Source organism: Eptesicus fuscus, chromosome 13, assembly GCF_027574615.1.
Source record: "Eptesicus fuscus isolate TK198812 chromosome 13, DD_ASM_mEF_20220401, whole genome shotgun sequence".
In the NCBI taxonomy this organism is placed as follows: Eukaryota; Metazoa; Chordata; class Mammalia; order Chiroptera; family Vespertilionidae; genus Eptesicus; species Eptesicus fuscus.
This window is the reverse complement of record NC_072485.1, coordinates 18,497,201-18,517,174: the sequence shown is the minus strand read 5'-3', so window position 1 is coordinate 18,517,174 and position 19,974 is coordinate 18,497,201. Positions and strand designations below refer to the sequence as shown.

The window sequence follows — 19,974 nt, the reverse complement described above, 5'->3', positions numbered from 1 at the left end:
GCATCAAGGTACATAATAATCTAATTGCTGAAAAATAATGACAAAAAGAAGAAAATCTTTAAAAAGTAGTCTGCCTAGGGGTTTTAATCCAGTGAAAATATTCTCCAAACATGAAAGCAAAATAAAGATATTGTCAAACAAAAAACCCTAAATAATTTATTTTAGTAGACAGCACTATAAGAAATGCTAACAGTATAGAGATTCTTCAAAAACTAAGAATAGATCTACCATACAACCCCACAATTCCACTTTTGGGTATTTATCTGGATAAAATAAAAACAGTAATGTTAAAGATATTTGCACCCCTCTGTTTTGCTACATTATTTACAATAGCCAATATATGGAAGCAACCTACGTGTCCATAAATAGAGGAATGGGTAAAGATGTGGTTTGTATGTATATATAATGGATTATTTCTCAGCAATAAAAAAAGAAGAAAATCTTGCCATTTTTTATATGGATGAACCTAGAGGGTATTATGCTAAATGAAATACAGTAGACAGAGAAAGACAAATAGCACATGATTTCACTTATATGTTGAATTTAAAAAATAAATGCAAATAAGCAAAACAAAAACAGATTCATTGAAACAACAAACTGATGTTTGCCAGAGAGGAGGTGCGTTGAGGGATGAGTGAAAAGGTGAAGAAGAATATATTCAATTACATGTGATAACTTTGCACAGTGATAGATGATTACTACACTTAATGTGGTAAGCACATCATAAGATATATAAATGTTGAACCACTCTGTTGTATACCTGAAACTAATATAATATTGTATACCAATTGTAATAGAAAAGAAGCATATTCTGTGAAAAAACAAACAAACTTATGTAGGCTGAAAGAAAGGTAACACTTTTGGAAAATTCCAATTTTCAAAAAGAAATAAAGAGCAGGATTTTTTTAAAGCAAATGTATGTAAATATAAAATAATATATTTGCTCTTTTTAATTTCTAAAATATATTCGTTAAACAAAATTTATGGAACTTAGATAACTTTCCTAAGGTTACACAGCACCTTTGTGTCCAAATTGTACTTAAACCTTAATTGTATTACTGAAGGCCAGTGCTCCTAAGCAACATGTATTGCTAAAAAAAGAAAATAAAATACAAAGGAAATAGATTTAAACAGTTACTATTTATAAAACACAGAAATCATAGATGAAATAGTTGATTTTCTAAGGAAATATGAATTGCCGACATCGACGCAGCAGATATTTGAACACAACATAATTAAAGTAAAAAGAAGAAATTGAAAATACTTGTAAACAAACAAACAAACAAACAAAAACACCCTAACTTTATTGATGGTAGCAGACCCAGATGACTTTTTGTTAAGAGTCATATCAGTATTCTAAAGAACATATAATTTCTCTACTACTTAAGCTATCAAAATAGGAGATGGAAGTATTCTGGCATGTTTCCCAAGCTATCATCCATCACTGTGATACATAATTTGTCAAAGCTAGCCTGGGAACAAACCACCAGCTCACTAACACACACACACACACACACACACACACACACACACACACACACTCACACACACATACACACACACACACACACACACACACTCACACACTCACACACCGACAAACCTAATAAACTGCATACAATCTCACCTTTGAATAGTGACACAAAAATCCTAAATTAAAAAAATCACGCCCTGGCTGGTGTGGTTCAGGTGATTGGATGTGGTCCTCTACACCCGTGGTTGGCAAACTGCGGCTCGCGAGCCACATGCGGCTCTTTGGCCTCTTGAGTGTGGCTCTTCCACAAAATACCACGGCCTGGGGGAGTCTATTTTGAAGAAGTGGCGTTAGAAGAAGTTTAAGTTTAAAAAATTTGGCTCTCAAAAGAAATTTCAATCGTTGTACTGTTGATATTTGACTCTGTTGACTAATGAGTTTGCCGACCACTGCCCTACACTGAAAGGTTGCTGGTTCTATTCCAGGTCCCCCACATGCCCAGGTTATGGGCTTGATCCCCAGTTGGGGGACATGCATATCCTTGTTTTCTCTCTCTCTCTCGTTCCCTCTCTCTCTAAAAATCAATTTAAAAAATCATAAATCATTTTTCATATATATTAAAAGAATGATATGCCATGCCAACTTAAGCGTTATTCCAAAAAAATGCAAGGTTCACTCTTCCTGGATGTTGTCTATATGTACCTAAACAAACAAGCAAAAACTATCAACCCGAATCCAACAATTTCACTTCTGTTTTATTCCTAAGGAATAAGTCAGAAAGATGTTCAAAAACACACATGGTCTTTATCATAGCATTGTTTATAACACTGAACATTCCTATTGTTCCTATAAAGAAAATTTGTGAAAAAACACCCTATCCTTAGTATATGATTTATGATAGAATGTTACAAGAGATGCAAGTAGTATACACAAAGCAAAAAAAAAAAAAAAAAAAAAAATCCAGCAGACTGCACAAATAAGGAAAGACGGCTGAAGAGGAGGCATTTAGGACGGGTCTCAAGGGATCAGTAGGATTTTAACGGATATGATTGGAAACACACAGAGATGTGTTTCTGGGTCAGGAAATATGGAAGGAAGTAGTGAGAAATCAAACTGGAAAAGTAGAGTAGGTCCAGACCAGAAAGGTCATTAAATATAGATAGTAATAAATAAATCAGCAGAACTGAACTGAAAAGCCTGAAACAGAGTCAAGTATGTGAGAACCAATTATATGACAAACACAACCTTCCAAATATTGTGGGGAAGAGAGTGTTAACAATACAGAAATAAATAGTTGAATTCCCTGCCTCACACCCAAAACATGAATATTGTCCAGATGGATCAAAGATCCAACTGTATAAAAATAATTTAAAATATTACTAGGAATACTGCAGAAAATATGGACATAAACTTGGGTTCGTAGGTAATTTTATTTTTAAAAAAAGAAAAATTCAGAAGTCATGAAGAAAACTATAGATGTTTGTTTCTCCTAAAAATATTTAAGAATTATATCACAGAATTTTTCTGAGAAACAAAATCTTCATTATCCTAATACTCAAAACACTCTAAGAAATTAATTTAAACAATACAAACAGGGAAACAGAAAAATGAAAGAAAAATTAGAAGCAAACATCTCAGAAAAGCACATGCAAATGGCCAATAAATTAAAAAGAGATGTTCAACCTTCCTAGAGTTCAGAGAAATATTAATTAAAGTATCAAATGCCATTTTTTACCTTTCAATACTGACAAAAATTAAACAATTAATCACATAAAATGGTGGCAAGGATATGGGGAAACAGTCTCATATATAACGGATAGGTGTGGAAACTGCCACTATATTATTGAAAAACAATCTGGCAGTACTTATTAAAATGAAAAATGTACATGCCCTTTGATCCATCAATTCCACTTTTGTGAATGTCTGCTGCAGAAAATAAAAGCAATAGTGCATGATATACGTGCAATGTTGTTTGTAGTAATATTGTTTCTTAGTGGCAAAAAAGAAAACAAATCAAAACTGGGACTATGCTGAATGTTTAACGATAAGGAATGGCTGATTAAATTCTGATATGTCAATACAATGGAATAATATGCAGATATTAACCAGAATAAGTCCTGAGTTGACCTGGGATTCAATCTTTTAATAAAAATAATGAACATCAAGCATATGAGTTACATGTTTAAACAAAACAAAAATATCATATGTGTAAGTATATTCATCATACAGAACAGGTGAGAGATTACATGCAAACTGTATTTGTCGCTGCAGAAGGAAGATATTTTCAGGAGTGGGGGCCAAAAGGATTCTTAATCCACTTAGCTCAAACTTTTTTTCAATCCCTTGCTATAAGTATTAATTATTTTGCCATTTCACCAAATCACTTTTAAATAATTTTACAAAGGTTTTAAAGACAAAGTATAATGTATTAACAGGTATATGTATTCTCTATGAATTGCTTTCCTGAAATATGAAAGAAAGGGAACTATCTTCTTTGGCATCTAACTATTTACTTATCAGACAATCGGCATGGGAAGTGAAATATGTCAACCAGCACGTGGTCCTTAATTGTGATTACACTTTATTGCACTCCGCCTATTAAGTGCTTATATTACCAGATAACAGAATCTATGTCCCTAATAGTGGAAAGTATATTAACGGTATTTTTGCTCCTTATCGTAGCCCAGTTCCAACAATTACATGGATGAAGGTTAATGGCTATATCCCTAGCAAGGCACGGCTGCGGAAATCTCAGGCAGTGCTGGAAATACCCAATGTGCAGCTGGATGATGCAGGCATATATGAGTGCAGAGCTGAAAACTCACGTGGAAAAAATTCCTTTCGTGGACAATTACAAGTATACAGTAAGTGTTCTCAGCAAAGCATGATGCTCTAGTCTCAAGACCCTAACTGAAAATGCAAATAACTTTGAACTAAATATTGTTTTCTAGACACAAAAAAAACAAAATTTAATTTATAATAATACTTCTTTGGTGTGATAAAGCATCAAGTAAGATTACCCTACATTGAGAAATGATTTAAAATAAAAAGGAATGGAAATTATCAGGTTCTTTGTATAGCAAAGAGAGTTTGTAAAAATGAGATGTTTTCCTGGCACCAAAGCCAATGTCTGGGAAGGTTAAGAATCTTTATTAATTTATTCTTACCCTTGGCCTGAGTAACAATTGTCAGGAGTAACAATGTATTGCCTATAAACTATATCCTGCTCAGCTGTCTTTTTATAAAATAACATTTATTGGAACACAGCCACGTTCATTTGCTTACTTACAAACTATATGTCATTTTTGCACTGCTAGAGCAGAATTGAGTACTTGGGACAGAGAGGAGATAATGCAAACCCCCAAAATGTCTGCTCTCTTGTCCTTTACAAAAAAAACTTTGCTGACAATTCATACATCTGTATCATAACTAGCCTTTGCAGGCTGCAAGTGTTTATATTGTCCAAAAATGCCAACGAACCAACCTGGTTGTGTGTAAGAATTGGGAAAGCCTACTTTAAAAATATTTACAATTTCCTCTTAAAATCTAAGGATCACAAATTGTATCTATTTTTCATATTTTTATAATAAACATTATACATAATAGGTAAGTGATATAATTCTATGTCTCAGGTGAGGACACTAAAAATGAGAGGAATAGAATAATCCAGAATCTATATAATAAAAGCCTAAGCGACTGTTACAGCGGATCATCTAGAATGACTGGTCGCTATGATGTGCACTGACCACCAGGGGGCAGATGCTCAATGCAGGAGCTGCCCCCTGGTTGTCAGTGCACTCCCACAGGGGGAGTGCCACTCAACCAGAAGCTGGGCTCCCCTGAGGGGAGCAGGTCTAAGCTGGCAGGCGGACATCTCCTGAGGGGTACTGGACTGCGAGAGGGCGCAGGCCGGGCTGAGGGACACCCCCTCAGTGCACATATTTGTGCACCAGGCCTCTAGTAGTGATATAAGCAAATATATATGCTTCCAATATAAAATTATTGTCCAAATTGCATATTCAGCTGAATCTGCCAGGCAGCTATGACTGTCACTGTATCTCAAGATCAGTTATCCTAAATAGCTTAATGTTCTTCACAGGGACTCTTAAAAAGTATTTTAAAATATTAATATCCGAATTCAATCTGTTTTTTTTTTCTTTATCTCTACCAACACCTTTAAGAAGTCAGTGCTCCAACCAAATTGACTATGCACATTTTATTCATTCATTCACTGATCTAATCATTGTTTATTAAGTGCCTATTACTGCTAGCAACAGAGCTTTGTAGAAACTCATGGTCCATTGGTTAGATGAAAAGCAAACTCCACCTTGGAGCTGAGCATACTATCTGCTGTGATAAAGGCATGTGCAAAAGATTACGGGAGTACAGTCTACTGCATTCTCCAGCGATTTAAGAAAAGCTTCCAGAGGATTTGTACCTTAAAGGCTAAACAGAGGACAGCAACCTAGAAGAAAGATACATGAAGTAATTTAGAAGTTTGTAAGATTGAAACACTAGCCCTGGTTTGGTTCTTTTTAGGCCGTGGATATTATATTTGGATGAAATCTTCACAGATAAAAATCTGATACCTAAAGACAAGTGTTCACCTACTACTTTGCTACTCAAAACCACACACACACACACACACACACACACACACACACACACACACACACACACACACATGCAATGAGTGCCTGTTCCTTTTAAGGCTATTTTGGAAAAGTCCAAAATCTGTATTATGAAGAATGGTCCACACCTAAATAAGAATTAGATTTACAGGCTGGGACAGAAGCTCCTATGGGCACTACTCTACTTACTCCCCTCCACACCCCAGCTACTTAATTCATAGGCGGTAGCAAATATTGCTAGAAAAAGTAGAAGCAATTGCTTTTCCTCAATATTATTTGTGTACCTTCTGGTGAGAGGATATGCTGCTAAGCAATAACTGTGGGCTCTCCTTGTCACGCACAATTAGGTGTGCACATAGGCCAGCTGGGTGCAGCCAAACCTGCCCAGAGCATGCATCACTTTGATAGAAAATAATTAAGGTTGTTGACTAGGAAGAGACACTGAGCTAGCTAGCAACTTTGGCATATATTTCTGACACTTTGGGAAGGTATCTTAGAAGAATGTGGTCCTTTGCTGTAGCCCATGGTCAGGCCCGTTTCCCGTCCTGATTTGCCCTGGATGTCTACGGCGTGGGCATTTATGAACAGTGCCCTACTCCACATCCAGAAATACCTTGCTCATTAGAGGTTCACTCAACTTGTGTACTTTTAAAACTGTTGTGTTTGACAGGAAGGCCTTTGCTCCTCACCCATCAAACTCTGTGAAATATAGGAAAAATCTTGGCTAATATGTCTACCTGACTGGCAGTTGCTACAGATAGCATGGTGCATAAAGGTTCCACTGTATCCATGGTATGTACTTAAAATCTCCTCTCAGAATGATCCTGTTGGAAGCTCTGGAACCTGAATTCGAGTGTTGGAAGAAGTAGAGGCTGACCCCTTTTTATCTAAGTGGTCAATATTCACACAGTACTGAAAACATAGTCGTTCCTCAGGTTCACTTTCTTTTCGGAAGAATTATGGGAGTGTTTTAAATGTTCAGTAGTTAGACTCAAAAGATGAACCAAGCTTCTGAGGCAATCTTTCTGGCCTCATTGTTTTGTCAAATCATTAAAAATGAGGGCTAATATCAGTGCTAGCCATAAATTTAGGACACATATTTTATTGTTAATTACTCAGAATCTGTATTTTTAAACATACACCAAATAATACAACATAAAGAGGTTCATGTTAGTTAAATGAGTAAAAATTAAGGTAAACTTACATGTCTAATATTATATAAACATTTTAATATAGTACTTATAAGAATAAATTATCAAAAAATTAAAACAAAATTTTGGTAAGAATTTGAATCTTAGAAAAACTGCATACTTATTCAGTGGAATATGTCTTTTGTTTATACCAGTGGTTGGCAAACTGCGGCTCGCGAGCCACATGCGGCTCACGAGCTGCGGTTTGCCGCTCTGTTGACTAATGAGTTTGCCAACCACTGGTTTATACTATAGAATAGTTTAATGGGTGAAATGATTTCTTTATTTTTTTGTAGTTTCTGATGATTAAAGAAAAACACCTTGTTTTAACTAGCCACACAAAATTTTCAGTCCTTATTTCCAATATAAGTGGAATCTTGCTTCATAAAGTTCTCAATCAAAATGAAAGAAAAAAAGAATGAGGAAACACAAAAGGGGAAGGAGGAGGAAGACAAAGGAAAGAAGGAAGGTGGGAAGGAAGCTCAAACAATTTCAAGCAGTTTTATACCTAAGGAGATCCCTAATAGCAAGCATTTGTGTACAGAAAAATCTTATTACATAAAGATGTGCGCTCTATGAGTTTAAGTATATGTCATGTACCCATCAACTAGTAATTTGTCATCCTAAAGAGCAAGGGCACTGTAGTTGTGATTGCTAAATAGTTTACACTTACTATTCTGGCTAGAATTATGTCAATATTAAAATATACCTGTACCCAAGATGCTTAAAGAAAATTACATTGCATTGTACTAAATATTCAATAAGGTGTTTTATTTTTAGTGCAGAGTGGTATTATAGGTGTTATCTTTTATATACTTGTAAAATCTCTGGACAGTGTCCTTATAAATTGCAAGGGCTTCCAGTGTCTGCAATTCGATTACAGAAAAGCTTTTTCAAGACAAAAACTATTTTTTCTTTTGCTATTATTCCTATTTTCCAGCACTAAGCATACACTCAGCACAGAATGGATTATTTTTATTACAAATCTATGCTTATTATAAAGATTAATGTTTAGGTATGCACACCATTCTTCAAGGTATACTGTAAATAGATAAGAGTCAGGAGATTAAAGAACCAATGAAGGTAATTAAGGTAAAGCATGTGAAGACTTTAGACTTAATCCATGGTGGGTGAGCATAACAGTTTCCACGTCGGCAGAAGATAGCATATTCACAGACCTGTAAACTGCTAATAAGTAGGTAAATACATAGTGGCATTTTATTATTGTTTACTGATTTTAAAAAATTAGTGTTGGCTTTCACAGCTATCATCCAATCTAATATTTTTGAACCTCTAATGGACACTTAGTATATCAGATCTTATTTGAAACTGTCTTCATAATTCACTCTGTGGATAAACTGTCTCTGGATTACTTGGCCTCAAATGTATTCATGGGCTTGTATCTCGGGAACACATAGAGTTGGTGGAGTCTTTCCCTGAAGCCAAAGATAATGTACTAGTTGTTAAAATGGAAATAAAATTGAATTAGCAATTTTTGTAAAAGAACTAATGAAGGGAACAAATAGTAGCCAAGAGCTTATGTTTTAGACACTACTGTACTACTAGGCACTTTGCATAATATAAGCCCAAATAACCCTTAGGAATTAGTATTCCTGCTTGGCAGACTGGGATCCTAAGGCCTGGCAAGGTTAAGGAGCTTATCACTGAAAGTCCCATTCACAATAGGCAGTAGAACCAGATTCCAACTTAGAACTAGCAATGGCACCAGAAATCAACCCCAAGTGTAGGATGTTACCTCTCAGTGACAGACTGAGGACCTGAGCTAAGGCATGGGGTGAGAAGGGGATGAAGAGTAGTTAATTCCTTTCAGTCACCTCTAATTGCTAGAAAAAAACTGTTTCATACATTGTCCTTTCATTAGTTCTCAGTCCCTAGGTTTCTTTTCTTCCAAATTGTGTTTTTCTATAGTAGGCGTGATTTTAAAAGATGTTTTAGCTATTAAAACATATTAAAGATTTACCATAGAAAATAATGTAAAATTGTAGATATCTAATTAATAATTTCAGCCATAAAGGAAATGTTTCCAGTCCTCTTTGAAGAAAATTTCTCACCTTGAGTTCTGTTGTTATGAAAATGATACCAAATATGTTCATAGTTGATAGAAAATAAAGTTCAAGTTATTGTATGAGCAATGGATTAAGGGAGGAAAGTAACCAATATTTTTTATATCAATCATCACTCTAGGCCATTGAAATAGGAATTATAATCTATAGCTCACAGATGAGGCTGATTGAAGTTTACTAACTCATTCCTAATCACATATTAGAGCAAGGGCCTGGTAGCACTTGGATTTGAACCTACATTTACCCCAACTTTGTAATCTTCCCAATATACCAAGTTACCTTTTTTCTGGCCCACAGCTGAGAATCCTAATATTGAGAATGAGCTATGAGGATAAAATATGTTGGCTCCTCAACACTTGAGTACAGGAGCAATGAAGGAGGCCAATAACAATCAGCATTTATCAACAGATTTTCAGAATTTCTAATGACAAGAGATAATAAGCAAGATTCCCTTTACACACATCAGCTCTGTGTTTTAAAAATATAACCTAGATACTAATCTGAAGCTCAAACATATCACATAAGTAGTTGGCAATCTACAGTGCATCTTGTGAGACTGTCACAGCTTCTGGGCTTACAATGCCATATGTCTCTCAAATTGTTCACACCCTCAAATAGGTAATTTGACAAAAGCTAGAGGAAAAAGTTACTGGCTTTTTCTTTTTTAAAATCTGGGGGCAAAGTAATAGGCAATTTTTACTTGTAGAATTGTTGGTAGAGTGAATTTGAATACTATTTTAATTACATTTCTGTGTCATCCACTATAGTTTGAGTTGACAGATTTTATCTTTATTATAATACTAGAGGCCCAGTGCATGAAATTCGTGCAGGGGAGGGTGTCCCTCAGCCCAGCCTGCACCCTCTCCAATCTGGGACATCCCTCTCACAATCCAGGACTGCTGGCTCCCAACCAATTGCCTGCCTGCCTGCCTGATTGTCCCTAACCACTTCTGCCTGCCAGCCTGATCACCCCCTAACCACTCCCCTGCCAGCCTGATCGACGCCTAACTGCTCCCCTGCTGGCCCAATTGCCCCTAACTGCCCTCCCCTGCAAACCTGGTCACCCCCAACTGCCCTCCCCTGCAGGCCTGGTCTCCCCCAACTGCCCTCCCCTGCCAGCCCAGTCACCCTTAATTGCCCTTCCTGCTGGCCTGGTCCCCCCACACAATGCCTTCCCCTGCAGGCCTGATCACCCACAACTGCCTTCCCTTGCAGGCCTGGTCACCCCCCACTGCCCTCCCCTGCTGGCCTGATTGCCCCCAACTGCCCTCCCCTGCAGGCCTGGTCACCCCCCACTGCCCTCCCCTGCTGGCCTGATTGCCCCCAACTGCCCTCCCCTGCTGGCCATCTTGTGTCCACATGGGGGCGGCCATCTTGTGTGTTGGAGTGATGGTCAATTTGCATATCATCTCTTTATTATATAGGATATTTATTTTTGCATTCTTGGTGCTAGGCATTGCACCAATTGTGATGTCCAATAAATATTCGAAGAGGAAAGGAAATCAGAAATTCTTTTTTTTTTTTCCATTAATTGATCACTTGTTGATTCTAATGACAGTCATTTGGAACCAGGACTCTAAATTAGGCCAAACATTATTTTGATTTCTAGTTTTTCTTCCCCAGATGACCAGTTTTTAATTTGTTAGTTTTTTTTTTTCCTTTCCTAATTTTCATTTTAGTAACTTTTAAATAATTTTTTCAATTTCTTTTTCACTCCCACAAACTGGGCATCCCAGCACTAGTTGCAGTACATTAAGTCACATATCAGTTATAATCAATGTCCTGTAATCAACCGTCATGTGTAGGTCAGTGCTGTGTCTAAAGTAAATATCTATGTCACATTAACTCTGCTCTTGATGATCTTGCTATCTAGCAGGGATGTCAAAACATAACTAAAAAATTCAATAAGTTTAAGTAAGCAACAGAAGAGAGGTAATAAGTGACTATGTGATTATTTTCCAAGTGAGTAAGAACTGTAGGTGTCCAGTGAAGGAGCAATCACTTCCCTTTAAGGTTAGGATTAATAGTCCTTATAGTACTTGTACAAAACCTTGAATTATGAGTAGAATTAAAAGAGACAGAGAAGTAAAATATTCCACGTGGATTGAACAATCTGAAGAAGATTGCAGGGTGTGCTTGGGGAGACAACAAACTTGTCTCCTTGGATTACAGGGGTCATGTATAGTTATGAAGTTGTCGGGCAAAGCAGAGTAGGAAAGTTTATATAAAGTCCAAATGAGAAAGCAGAGTTTAAGATTGCTTTCGCATCTGACCATTTCTATGTTTTGCACATGACTACAAAGAGATTGATTTTGGAAGCCAGGCACACAAAAATCAGAACCAATATTTGAAGCTCACTAGGTTAGGTTGTTGAATGAAAGCTTCTAGGCTTGAAGTTGAATCACAGAGTGGATTCAAAGGCCTACAAATCCTGACTATGCCAAGGTAAGTCTCCTTAAAGGCCAGGCTATATTGCCTGGAAGACCAATGAGTTACTAAAGACAAAATTTCCATTTAGAGACAAGTTTGAAAGTAAACACACTAGGTATACAGCATATGTTTTCAACTCATTTTTTATTTCATTTTATTTTTTTACCTTTATTGTTGAAAGTATTACTGATGTCCCCTTTGTTTGCATTTTCCCCCCTCCACCCCATACCCGCCCCTCCCAGGCCTTCACCACTCTATTGTCTGAGTCCATGGGTTATTAAAAGAGGAACTTATATGCATAACCCATCAATTCATTTTTTAATATTTAAAAATGGGATGGGATGCCAAAACCGGTTTGGCTCAGTGGATAGAGCGTCGGCTTGCGGACTGAGGGGTCCCGGGTTCGATTCCGGTCAAGGGCATGGACCTTGGTTGCGGGCACATCCCCAGTGGGGGGTGTGCAGGAGGCAGCTGATCAATGTTTCTCTCTCATCGATGTTTCTAGCTCTCTATCTCTCTCCTTTCTCCTCTGTAAAAAATCAATAAAATACATTAAAAAAAATAAATTAAAAAAAAAATGGGATGGGAGAAATATACTCCCTAAAGTTAGAAATGTCTGACTTTGAAAGTAGTTACTGTCTCTTACTGTGGGACTTGGGGTAAATTTCTTTAACTTCTCTGAGCCAAAATTTCCTGATTAATAAAAAGAAATATATTTATTTTGGGGATCAATATTGCAAGCGTTAATTGATCATTGAGCTCAGTGTGTCCAGGCCTAGCATTTAATAAATGAGAGTTCGTCCTTGCTTTTTCCTCTCCTTTCTCAACTGGCTTAGGTTTTGGACATCTGTTGTCCTTTTTAGACCCACTATTCTGATATACATGTAAAGTTTCCTTCAGCACATCTTGTTTCCTTTCTTATGCTGTCCTTTCCTGTGTCATTGATTTTACACCTCCTCTACCACAGTATAAACTTCTTAAATATAGGACATAGGTGTCCTGCATCCCTCATAACCTCCAAGATTGAGCAAGAACTGAATAATATGGGGTGAGTGAATCAATGATCAAAGTCCTCACTAGCACTAAGTAAATATTTTATAAGTTAATGCCAAAAAAGTTGCTAGAGAGAAATAATCAATATTTTTTATGTTGTTTCAAATAGAATATTTGTGAACAAAGAGTCACTTCGTGCCCCCACACCCCCCTGTAGTTTTATTTAAAAAATCAAGCAATGGAGGAAAGACACTTTACTTATATCTTAAAATTTTCATACAATTGCAACATTGTCTTATTTCTTTTTTTAAAGTTACAACTACCCAATATGTGACTTACATGTTGATTTCATCAAATGAAATATATCTGAACATACATACCCACTACATGATATGCACAGGAAAAGACACAGAGGTCAAGCAATGCTTTCATACCAGAATTCAAGATATTAAGTAGCAAGGAAGTACAGTGGCATTGAAGGCTGAGGTGAAGTACAAGAGTCAATAATGTAAAGAGAGCAGACATTTCAAGATGTACTCAGATAACACCAGTTCTTACATATCAAATTATTTCCAGAAAAATAATGTTAATGCATTTCTGTTGAGACAGAAGTCAGTTTCAGGATGTGGTTTCTACAAATCTGTAGACTGAGAGTTAAGTAGGTTAATTTGATTAGGGTCAGACTCAAGGTTTCTAAAAATCACACTGAAGGATAAACAAACTAAGGAAGCATGCTTCACAAAGCTGAATTCAGTGTAATTAGTCTTTCATTCCGAGGCTTCATTTTTATCTTGAATGTTCTTCCACATTTAGTTTGCAGATAGTTATGTTGCAGTAAATCTATCTATATATATAAAAGCCTAAGTGACCGTTATGAATGGAGGACCTGACAACTGACCAGTAGCAATGATGCACACTGGCCACCAGGGGGAAGATGCTCAATGCAGGAGCTGCCCCCTGGTGGTCAGTGTGCTCCCACAGCCAAACTCCTGTGGTCCCTCCCCCCTCACTCCCAACCCCCAACCCCCGGCTGGCCAGGCCGTTTATGAATCCATGCATCGGGCCTCTAGTAAAGTAAATAAAGTTGTTTGCATGGAAAATAATACAATAACTAATAAATAATAATAGAAGAAGAAACTCTGTTTGGGGTACTCACAGCTGTAAACCTACTTTTCCCCACTCCTGTATATGACAAAGTCATAATGAAAAGCGTATTAAATCCAAATCTAAAAAACAAGTCTGTGTAAGTGGCTATGGCACAATTCTTCTGTTTTATTTCTAAGGAATTATTAAGCATAGCAATTTTTGTTTAGATAATGACCGTATATTAAGTCTTAGAGCAGTGAAAGCAAGCAACCTGTGCTGATTCATCTATATATATACTAGAGACCCATTGCACGATATTCGTGCAAGAATAGGCCCCTGGCTTCACTCCCAGCTGCCCAGGAGCCGGCAAGTCCCTGCTCCCCGGCCGCCTGGGAGCCGGCAAGTCACCGCTCCCCAGCCGCCCGGGAGCCGGCAAGTCCCTGCTTCCCGGCCGCCTAGAGCCGGCAAGTCCCCGCTCCCTGGCCGCAGGCACGTCCCGGCTCCCCAGCCACCTAGGAGTCGGCAAGTCCCCGCTCCTTAGCCTCCTAGGAGCCGGAATGTCCCCACTCCCCAGCCGACTACAGCCAGCAAATCCCCACTCCCTGCTCAGGGCTGCCTGGAGCCGGCACGTCCTCACTTCTGTCTGAAGCACCACTCAAGTAGCTCTCTCCGTCACCCCCATTGCCCTCATAGCAGGCTTCACTCCGCTCTGCGCCTGCATATGCAAATTAACCGCCATCTTTGTTTGGTTAATTTGCATACTCGCTCTGATTGGCTGTGGGTGTAGCGAAGGTATGGTCAATTAGCATTTTTCTCTTTTATTAGGTAAGATAAAAGCCTAATATGCTAAGTGTCTGACTGAGCGGTCAACCAATCAGTCGCTATGACGAGCAGCACTGACCATCAGGGGGCAGATGCTCCAACCGGTAGGTTAGCTTGATGCTGGGGTCTGACCAATCAAGACTGGATGAGACGGCACTAGACATGCCCTGGAGCTCTCCTTCTGTCCCTCCCTCGGTCCCTCCCCAGCCACCGGCCCTGATTGGCCAGATTGCCCGCCAGGTGGAGGGACCCCAAATGTGCACGAATTCATGCACTGGGCCTCTAGTCATGTTATAAAGATCTTCAACAAAGTAACATGGAAAGGTGGAAGTCAGAGAACAATGCAAAAAATTGCTTCCTCGTACAGGACACATTCTTGAATTTGCCAAAACTGGAAAAAGTAGGTAGAGGAGGTGATAAATAGGAAATGGCTATTTATTTTTTTTTTTTCTTTACTACTTACTCACAAAAATGTGTTTCTATGTTAAAGAAAGAACCATCTCTGTCAGTCCCTGGCTTTCATCAAAAAGTTAGCATCCTCTATAGCTACCAAGTAGCACATCACGTGATTGTGCTCCAGGTTCCTTAACAAACGCATTTGGGCATATTATCGGGATTACATCATCCCTAGTGTTCCAGTGCTTGCTACCCAGCAGCATGTATCAAGGACAGACTCTCCTCAGCCTGGGGAGATCCAGCTAGCTTTTCCTGCATCCGATTCTTTAGAGAACTATGATGAAAACAACTCCTGGAAACCTGGCAACAGAATCCAAAAGTTGCAGCTGGGGACACTTCTTCCCTTGGCTCCTAAAAGTAGTCTCTTCAAGCCCCATATTTACTTACCCGCCACTACAAACCCTGGGCCCTGTCCCTCCGCAGCCCAGACTCCCATGCAGGATCGCTCCATGCAGAGCTGCCCACCACTCCCACTTCGCCTGGGGTCCACCCCGAAAGCAGGTGTAGATCTGTCCTTTAACCCTTCGTGGGCATCTTCTTGGCCAAGTCAGAGCCCAGCTACTCTGTGGACGTCTTTAAGTCAGCAGCCCAGACGGGAGCCAAGCGTTGGGTTGGCGCCCACAAGCTATCCACAGGCGAGAGCCTCTCCCTGCAGGCCCCCGTGCTGATTCTCTGTTCATAGCCCCTCTGAACCGCAGTCTCCCTCTTTCTTGATAAAGGAATTTTTCTCTGTTGTAAATTTGAAAGCTTTAATATATATAATATATACGAAGAATGCTAATAAGTATATAAAATATGTATATCAACTAAAATTTGAATTTGCAAATTAACTTTCTGAAGCCATCCAGATTCTATTAGGGGAGAAAAATAACCCAGCAGACCATTTATTCAGTAAATGGACATGTTGCATTACTTCAACCTGTGCTATTGCTGCCCCAATATTTAAGTACCTGCCTTCCTGCTAATCAGATTCTGGCACCTTAGGGAGAATTTAGCCACTGTTTTGCCATGAATGAAACAATGATACATCTGTAATACTATCAACAATAAAAATAGATTAATATACATTTATATATATATATGTTCTAAGAGAAATGTCAAAAAAGATAAACTTAGCTTTCAATGATCAAAATATCAACACTGCTCTATATACACATGTATGTATATATGTATATATATATATATTCCATTTTTATATTTACACAAGAAATGAGAGTTCTGTGTATAATAAAATGCTGTGCTTCTTCCAAATACTTATAGTTACGTGAATTGATAAAACTTTGTAATGCAATTAATACATTCATAGGAATTGTGAACTTGGTTAAGTGTTTGAAAAATGAAATCATCTCTTATTGCTTAAATTCTTACAGCTTACCCACACTGGGTAGAAAAGCTCAATGATACTCAGTTAGACAGTGGGAGCCCTCTGCGCTGGGAATGTAAGGCTACTGGGAAACCCAGGCCCACATACCGCTGGCTGAAGAATGGAGTGCCCCTCTTAACTCAGGTACTTTTGGTAACTATTGACTTTTAGCAGGATTACAAAAAGGACAATCTTCTTTTCTTCTTATTGAAATCCATTTCTTTCTTATGCTTTATAATATATTTGGAGTGAGAAATACCACAAATATATAAACAATTTTTATAATTTTTAAAAATGTTTATTTATTGATTTTTAAAAATATATTTTTATTGATTTCAGAGTAGAAGGGAGAGGGAGAGAGAGATAAACATCAATGAAGAGAGAGAATCATTAATTGTCCTCCTCGTTAATTGGGAATGGAGCCCACAACCCGGGCATGTGCCCTGACCCCCTGACTGGGAATTGAACCAGTGACCTCTTGGTTCCTGAGTCCATGCTCAACCATGGAGTCACACCGTCTGGGCTATTTATTTATTTATTTATTGAGTGTGTGTGTGTGTGTGTGAGAGTGAGAGAGAGAGAGAGAGAGAGAGAGAGAGAGAGAATAAGAGAGAGAACTTTGTTGTTTCACTTATTTATGCATTCATTGGTTGCTTCTTATATGTGCACTGACTAGGGATCAAATCAGTAACCTTGGCATTTCTGGATGCCTCTGTAACCCACTGAGCTACCCAAACAGGGGGACAATTTTTATTTTAATTAATTAGTTTTTTTAATAATGCATTGTTTCTTTAAATTGTATTAAATCCTATAAATTCTTAGGAAAATATAAATGCTTTATCATAGACTCATTGCCATTTCTACCTGACTTTTAGACACCATCTAGCTTGTTGCTATTGATTTGCAGATGATGGAGACAACCCCAGGTAGTAAAGTGACCTGCCCAAGATCATATATCTAGTAAGGGAGCTGGAATAGAAACTCCCCTGTATTCTGTGTCCTGGGCAGGTTCTTACTGTGGCATCCTGCTACCCATACATTTAAATATCCTTTTAGCCCTAACCGGTTTGGCTCAATGGATAGAGCATTGGCCTGTGGACTCAAGGGTCCCGGGTTCGATTCCAGTCAAGGGCATGTACCTTGGTTGCGGGCACATACCCAGTAGGGAGTGTGCAGGAGGCAACTGATCAATGTTTCTCTCTCATCGATGTTTCTAACTCTCTATCCCTCTCCCTTCCTCTCTGTAAAAAATCAATAATATATATATATTTTTAAAAATATCCTTTTAGGAAATCTGCATATTTATAAAAACAACTTAATAGCCGAAACCGGTTTGGCTCAGTGGATAGAGCGTCGGTCTGAGGACTGAAGGGTCCCAGGTTCGATTCCGGTCAAGGGCATGTACATTGGTTGCGGGCACATCCCCGGTGGGGGGTGTGCAGGAGGCAGCTGGTCGATGTTTCTCTCTCATCGATGTTTCTAGCTCTCTATCTCTCCCTTCCTCTCTGTAAAAAATCAATAAAATATATTTAAAAAAAAACCAACTTAATATGTACAAAATTTGTAAATAAATCAATTACTATTTAATTTCAGAATAATAGTAATAATTTTAGCAAACTCTTTCCCTTACTTTTGACCTTTGCAGGAAAGAGGGCAGGGGGGATAGTGCACTATTTATAGCCAAAATGGAGGGATGTGTATAACGTTGAAATCCTGAGCACAGGGGCCTCTTGTCTGTCATTTACCTCTTTGGACTTCAGTTTGCTGCTTTGTAAAATGAAGAGATTAGATCAGATCATCCCTACAGTCCCATCCAGCTCCAACATTCCCTTACTCTAAAGCCAGTTAGGCCAAAGCAAATGCAATTACATAAAAAGACAGAAAAGTAGAGCTGTTAAAAGAACTACAGAGCTGTTTAAAAACGAAACAAAACTGAGCGTGAGAGCCTGGGAATCTGAGGCACTGACTCATTGCCTGTTTCTCTCTAATTCTCCCATGGATACCAGATACACTTTGAGAAGGGACTGTGCTGTCATGTTTTCTACTGTCAGCATCCAAGTAAAGTAAACGCCATCAATTACACTGGCAGATGATACATCTGCAAAGTGAATAGGTTTATTGTGAAAATGATGTCAAGCTACTTGGCATCTCTGTTGATAATCAAAGCACTGGTCACTAATATTTTAAAAATGATCTGCATGGTATTAAGTAGACAAGACACCTGGTTGTTTCACAACATTTAAAATTCATTTTTAAATGTGCTCTTGGCCTCTTGGGTAGGGAGTCAATTTACTTCAATTTGCACATGCTCAATTTTTCTGACTTCTGTATTGTTTCTTCTGATTATGAAGTTTATATTTTTTATCAATAATTTTATACAGAATCTAGTTTTAGGGCAGTTTTTTATTTGTGTTATTTTAGTGGGAAGTGAGAGAAAAGGCAAACTCCTGACCAGATCAATATAGTAAGGGGTCTTTGTTATGACCTTAGCTCTATTTAACATTGATTCTATGTATTTATAGCCTCAATTCTTTCTGCCATGTAAACTCCTGCTTCTCCTTCATAAAATGAATTCAAATAAAAGCTTCATCTGAAGGTTGTTCTTCACAAGCTCAGCTAGTATACCAAACAAAAGCAGCTCCACTTAAAAACAAAGGTAAAACTCGAAAGAATAACTACAGAAAAATATAGTTATAATTTCTTTCCTAAGAAGTAGTTATAATTTACATGAGGCCTTATAATACAATAAGGAACAGTAAATTGTGTTGCTAAGTTGTCAAATAATGTTCAATTGCATTAATTGCAGGGTGGTTTTTTTTCTTGGTCTGGCAGATGGTAACTGCAGAATCTGTATGATTTGTTCACTTTCTATATCTAATATTTTTATTCCATTACAGAGTAAGGTTGAGATGGTTAATGGAGTACTGATGATCCACAGTGTGAATCAGTCAGATGCTGGAATGTATCAGTGTTTGGCTGAAAATAAATATGGAGCTATTTATGCCAGTGCTGAGCTGAAAATTCTAGGTATGCAATTTCTAAGTAAGTCAATGGGAAAAAAGCATGGCTTCTTTCCATGCTCTAATTCTCACTCTACCAAAGTTTTATGATGTGATTGCAAAAGCCTATTTTTTGGATTGAAAAAAAAAATACTATGTCTTGCTAATATTTTTTTTAAGCTTTAGGGGACAAGTTTACATTGGGTACAGTGTGTGCCATAACTTTTATTATAAGGCTTTTCTAACTTTCATTTTAATCATAACAGGGTTCCACAATACATGTTTTCCATGGCATTAAAGAAATCATAAGAAATATATGTTAACTTTCAAGGAAGGACGTCTTGGGGGTAGGGAGCCAGAATGTAGACTTCAAGCAGCCTCTCCCTGGCCCCTTAGCAATGCTTAAGACTTTTCTGAGCGGCTCCTACCTACCGGAGTAGGGACTC

The 19,974-nt window shown here is 38.0% G+C and overlaps 1 protein-coding gene across 1 annotated transcript in view; it reads left to right on the top strand.

Moving 5' to 3' along the window:
* CNTN5 (contactin 5) overlaps positions 1 to 19,974 on the top strand; it is a 465,423-nt gene that overhangs the window by 202,553 nt on the left and 242,896 nt on the right. The window contains exons 8-10 of the mRNA XM_028157040.2: positions 4,157 to 4,338; positions 16,537 to 16,673; positions 19,427 to 19,556. Of these exons, the coding sequence (XP_028012841.2) occupies positions 4,157 to 4,338; positions 16,537 to 16,673; positions 19,427 to 19,556 (449 nt within the window). The remainder of the gene's footprint in view (positions 1 to 4,156; positions 4,339 to 16,536; positions 16,674 to 19,426; positions 19,557 to 19,974) is intronic.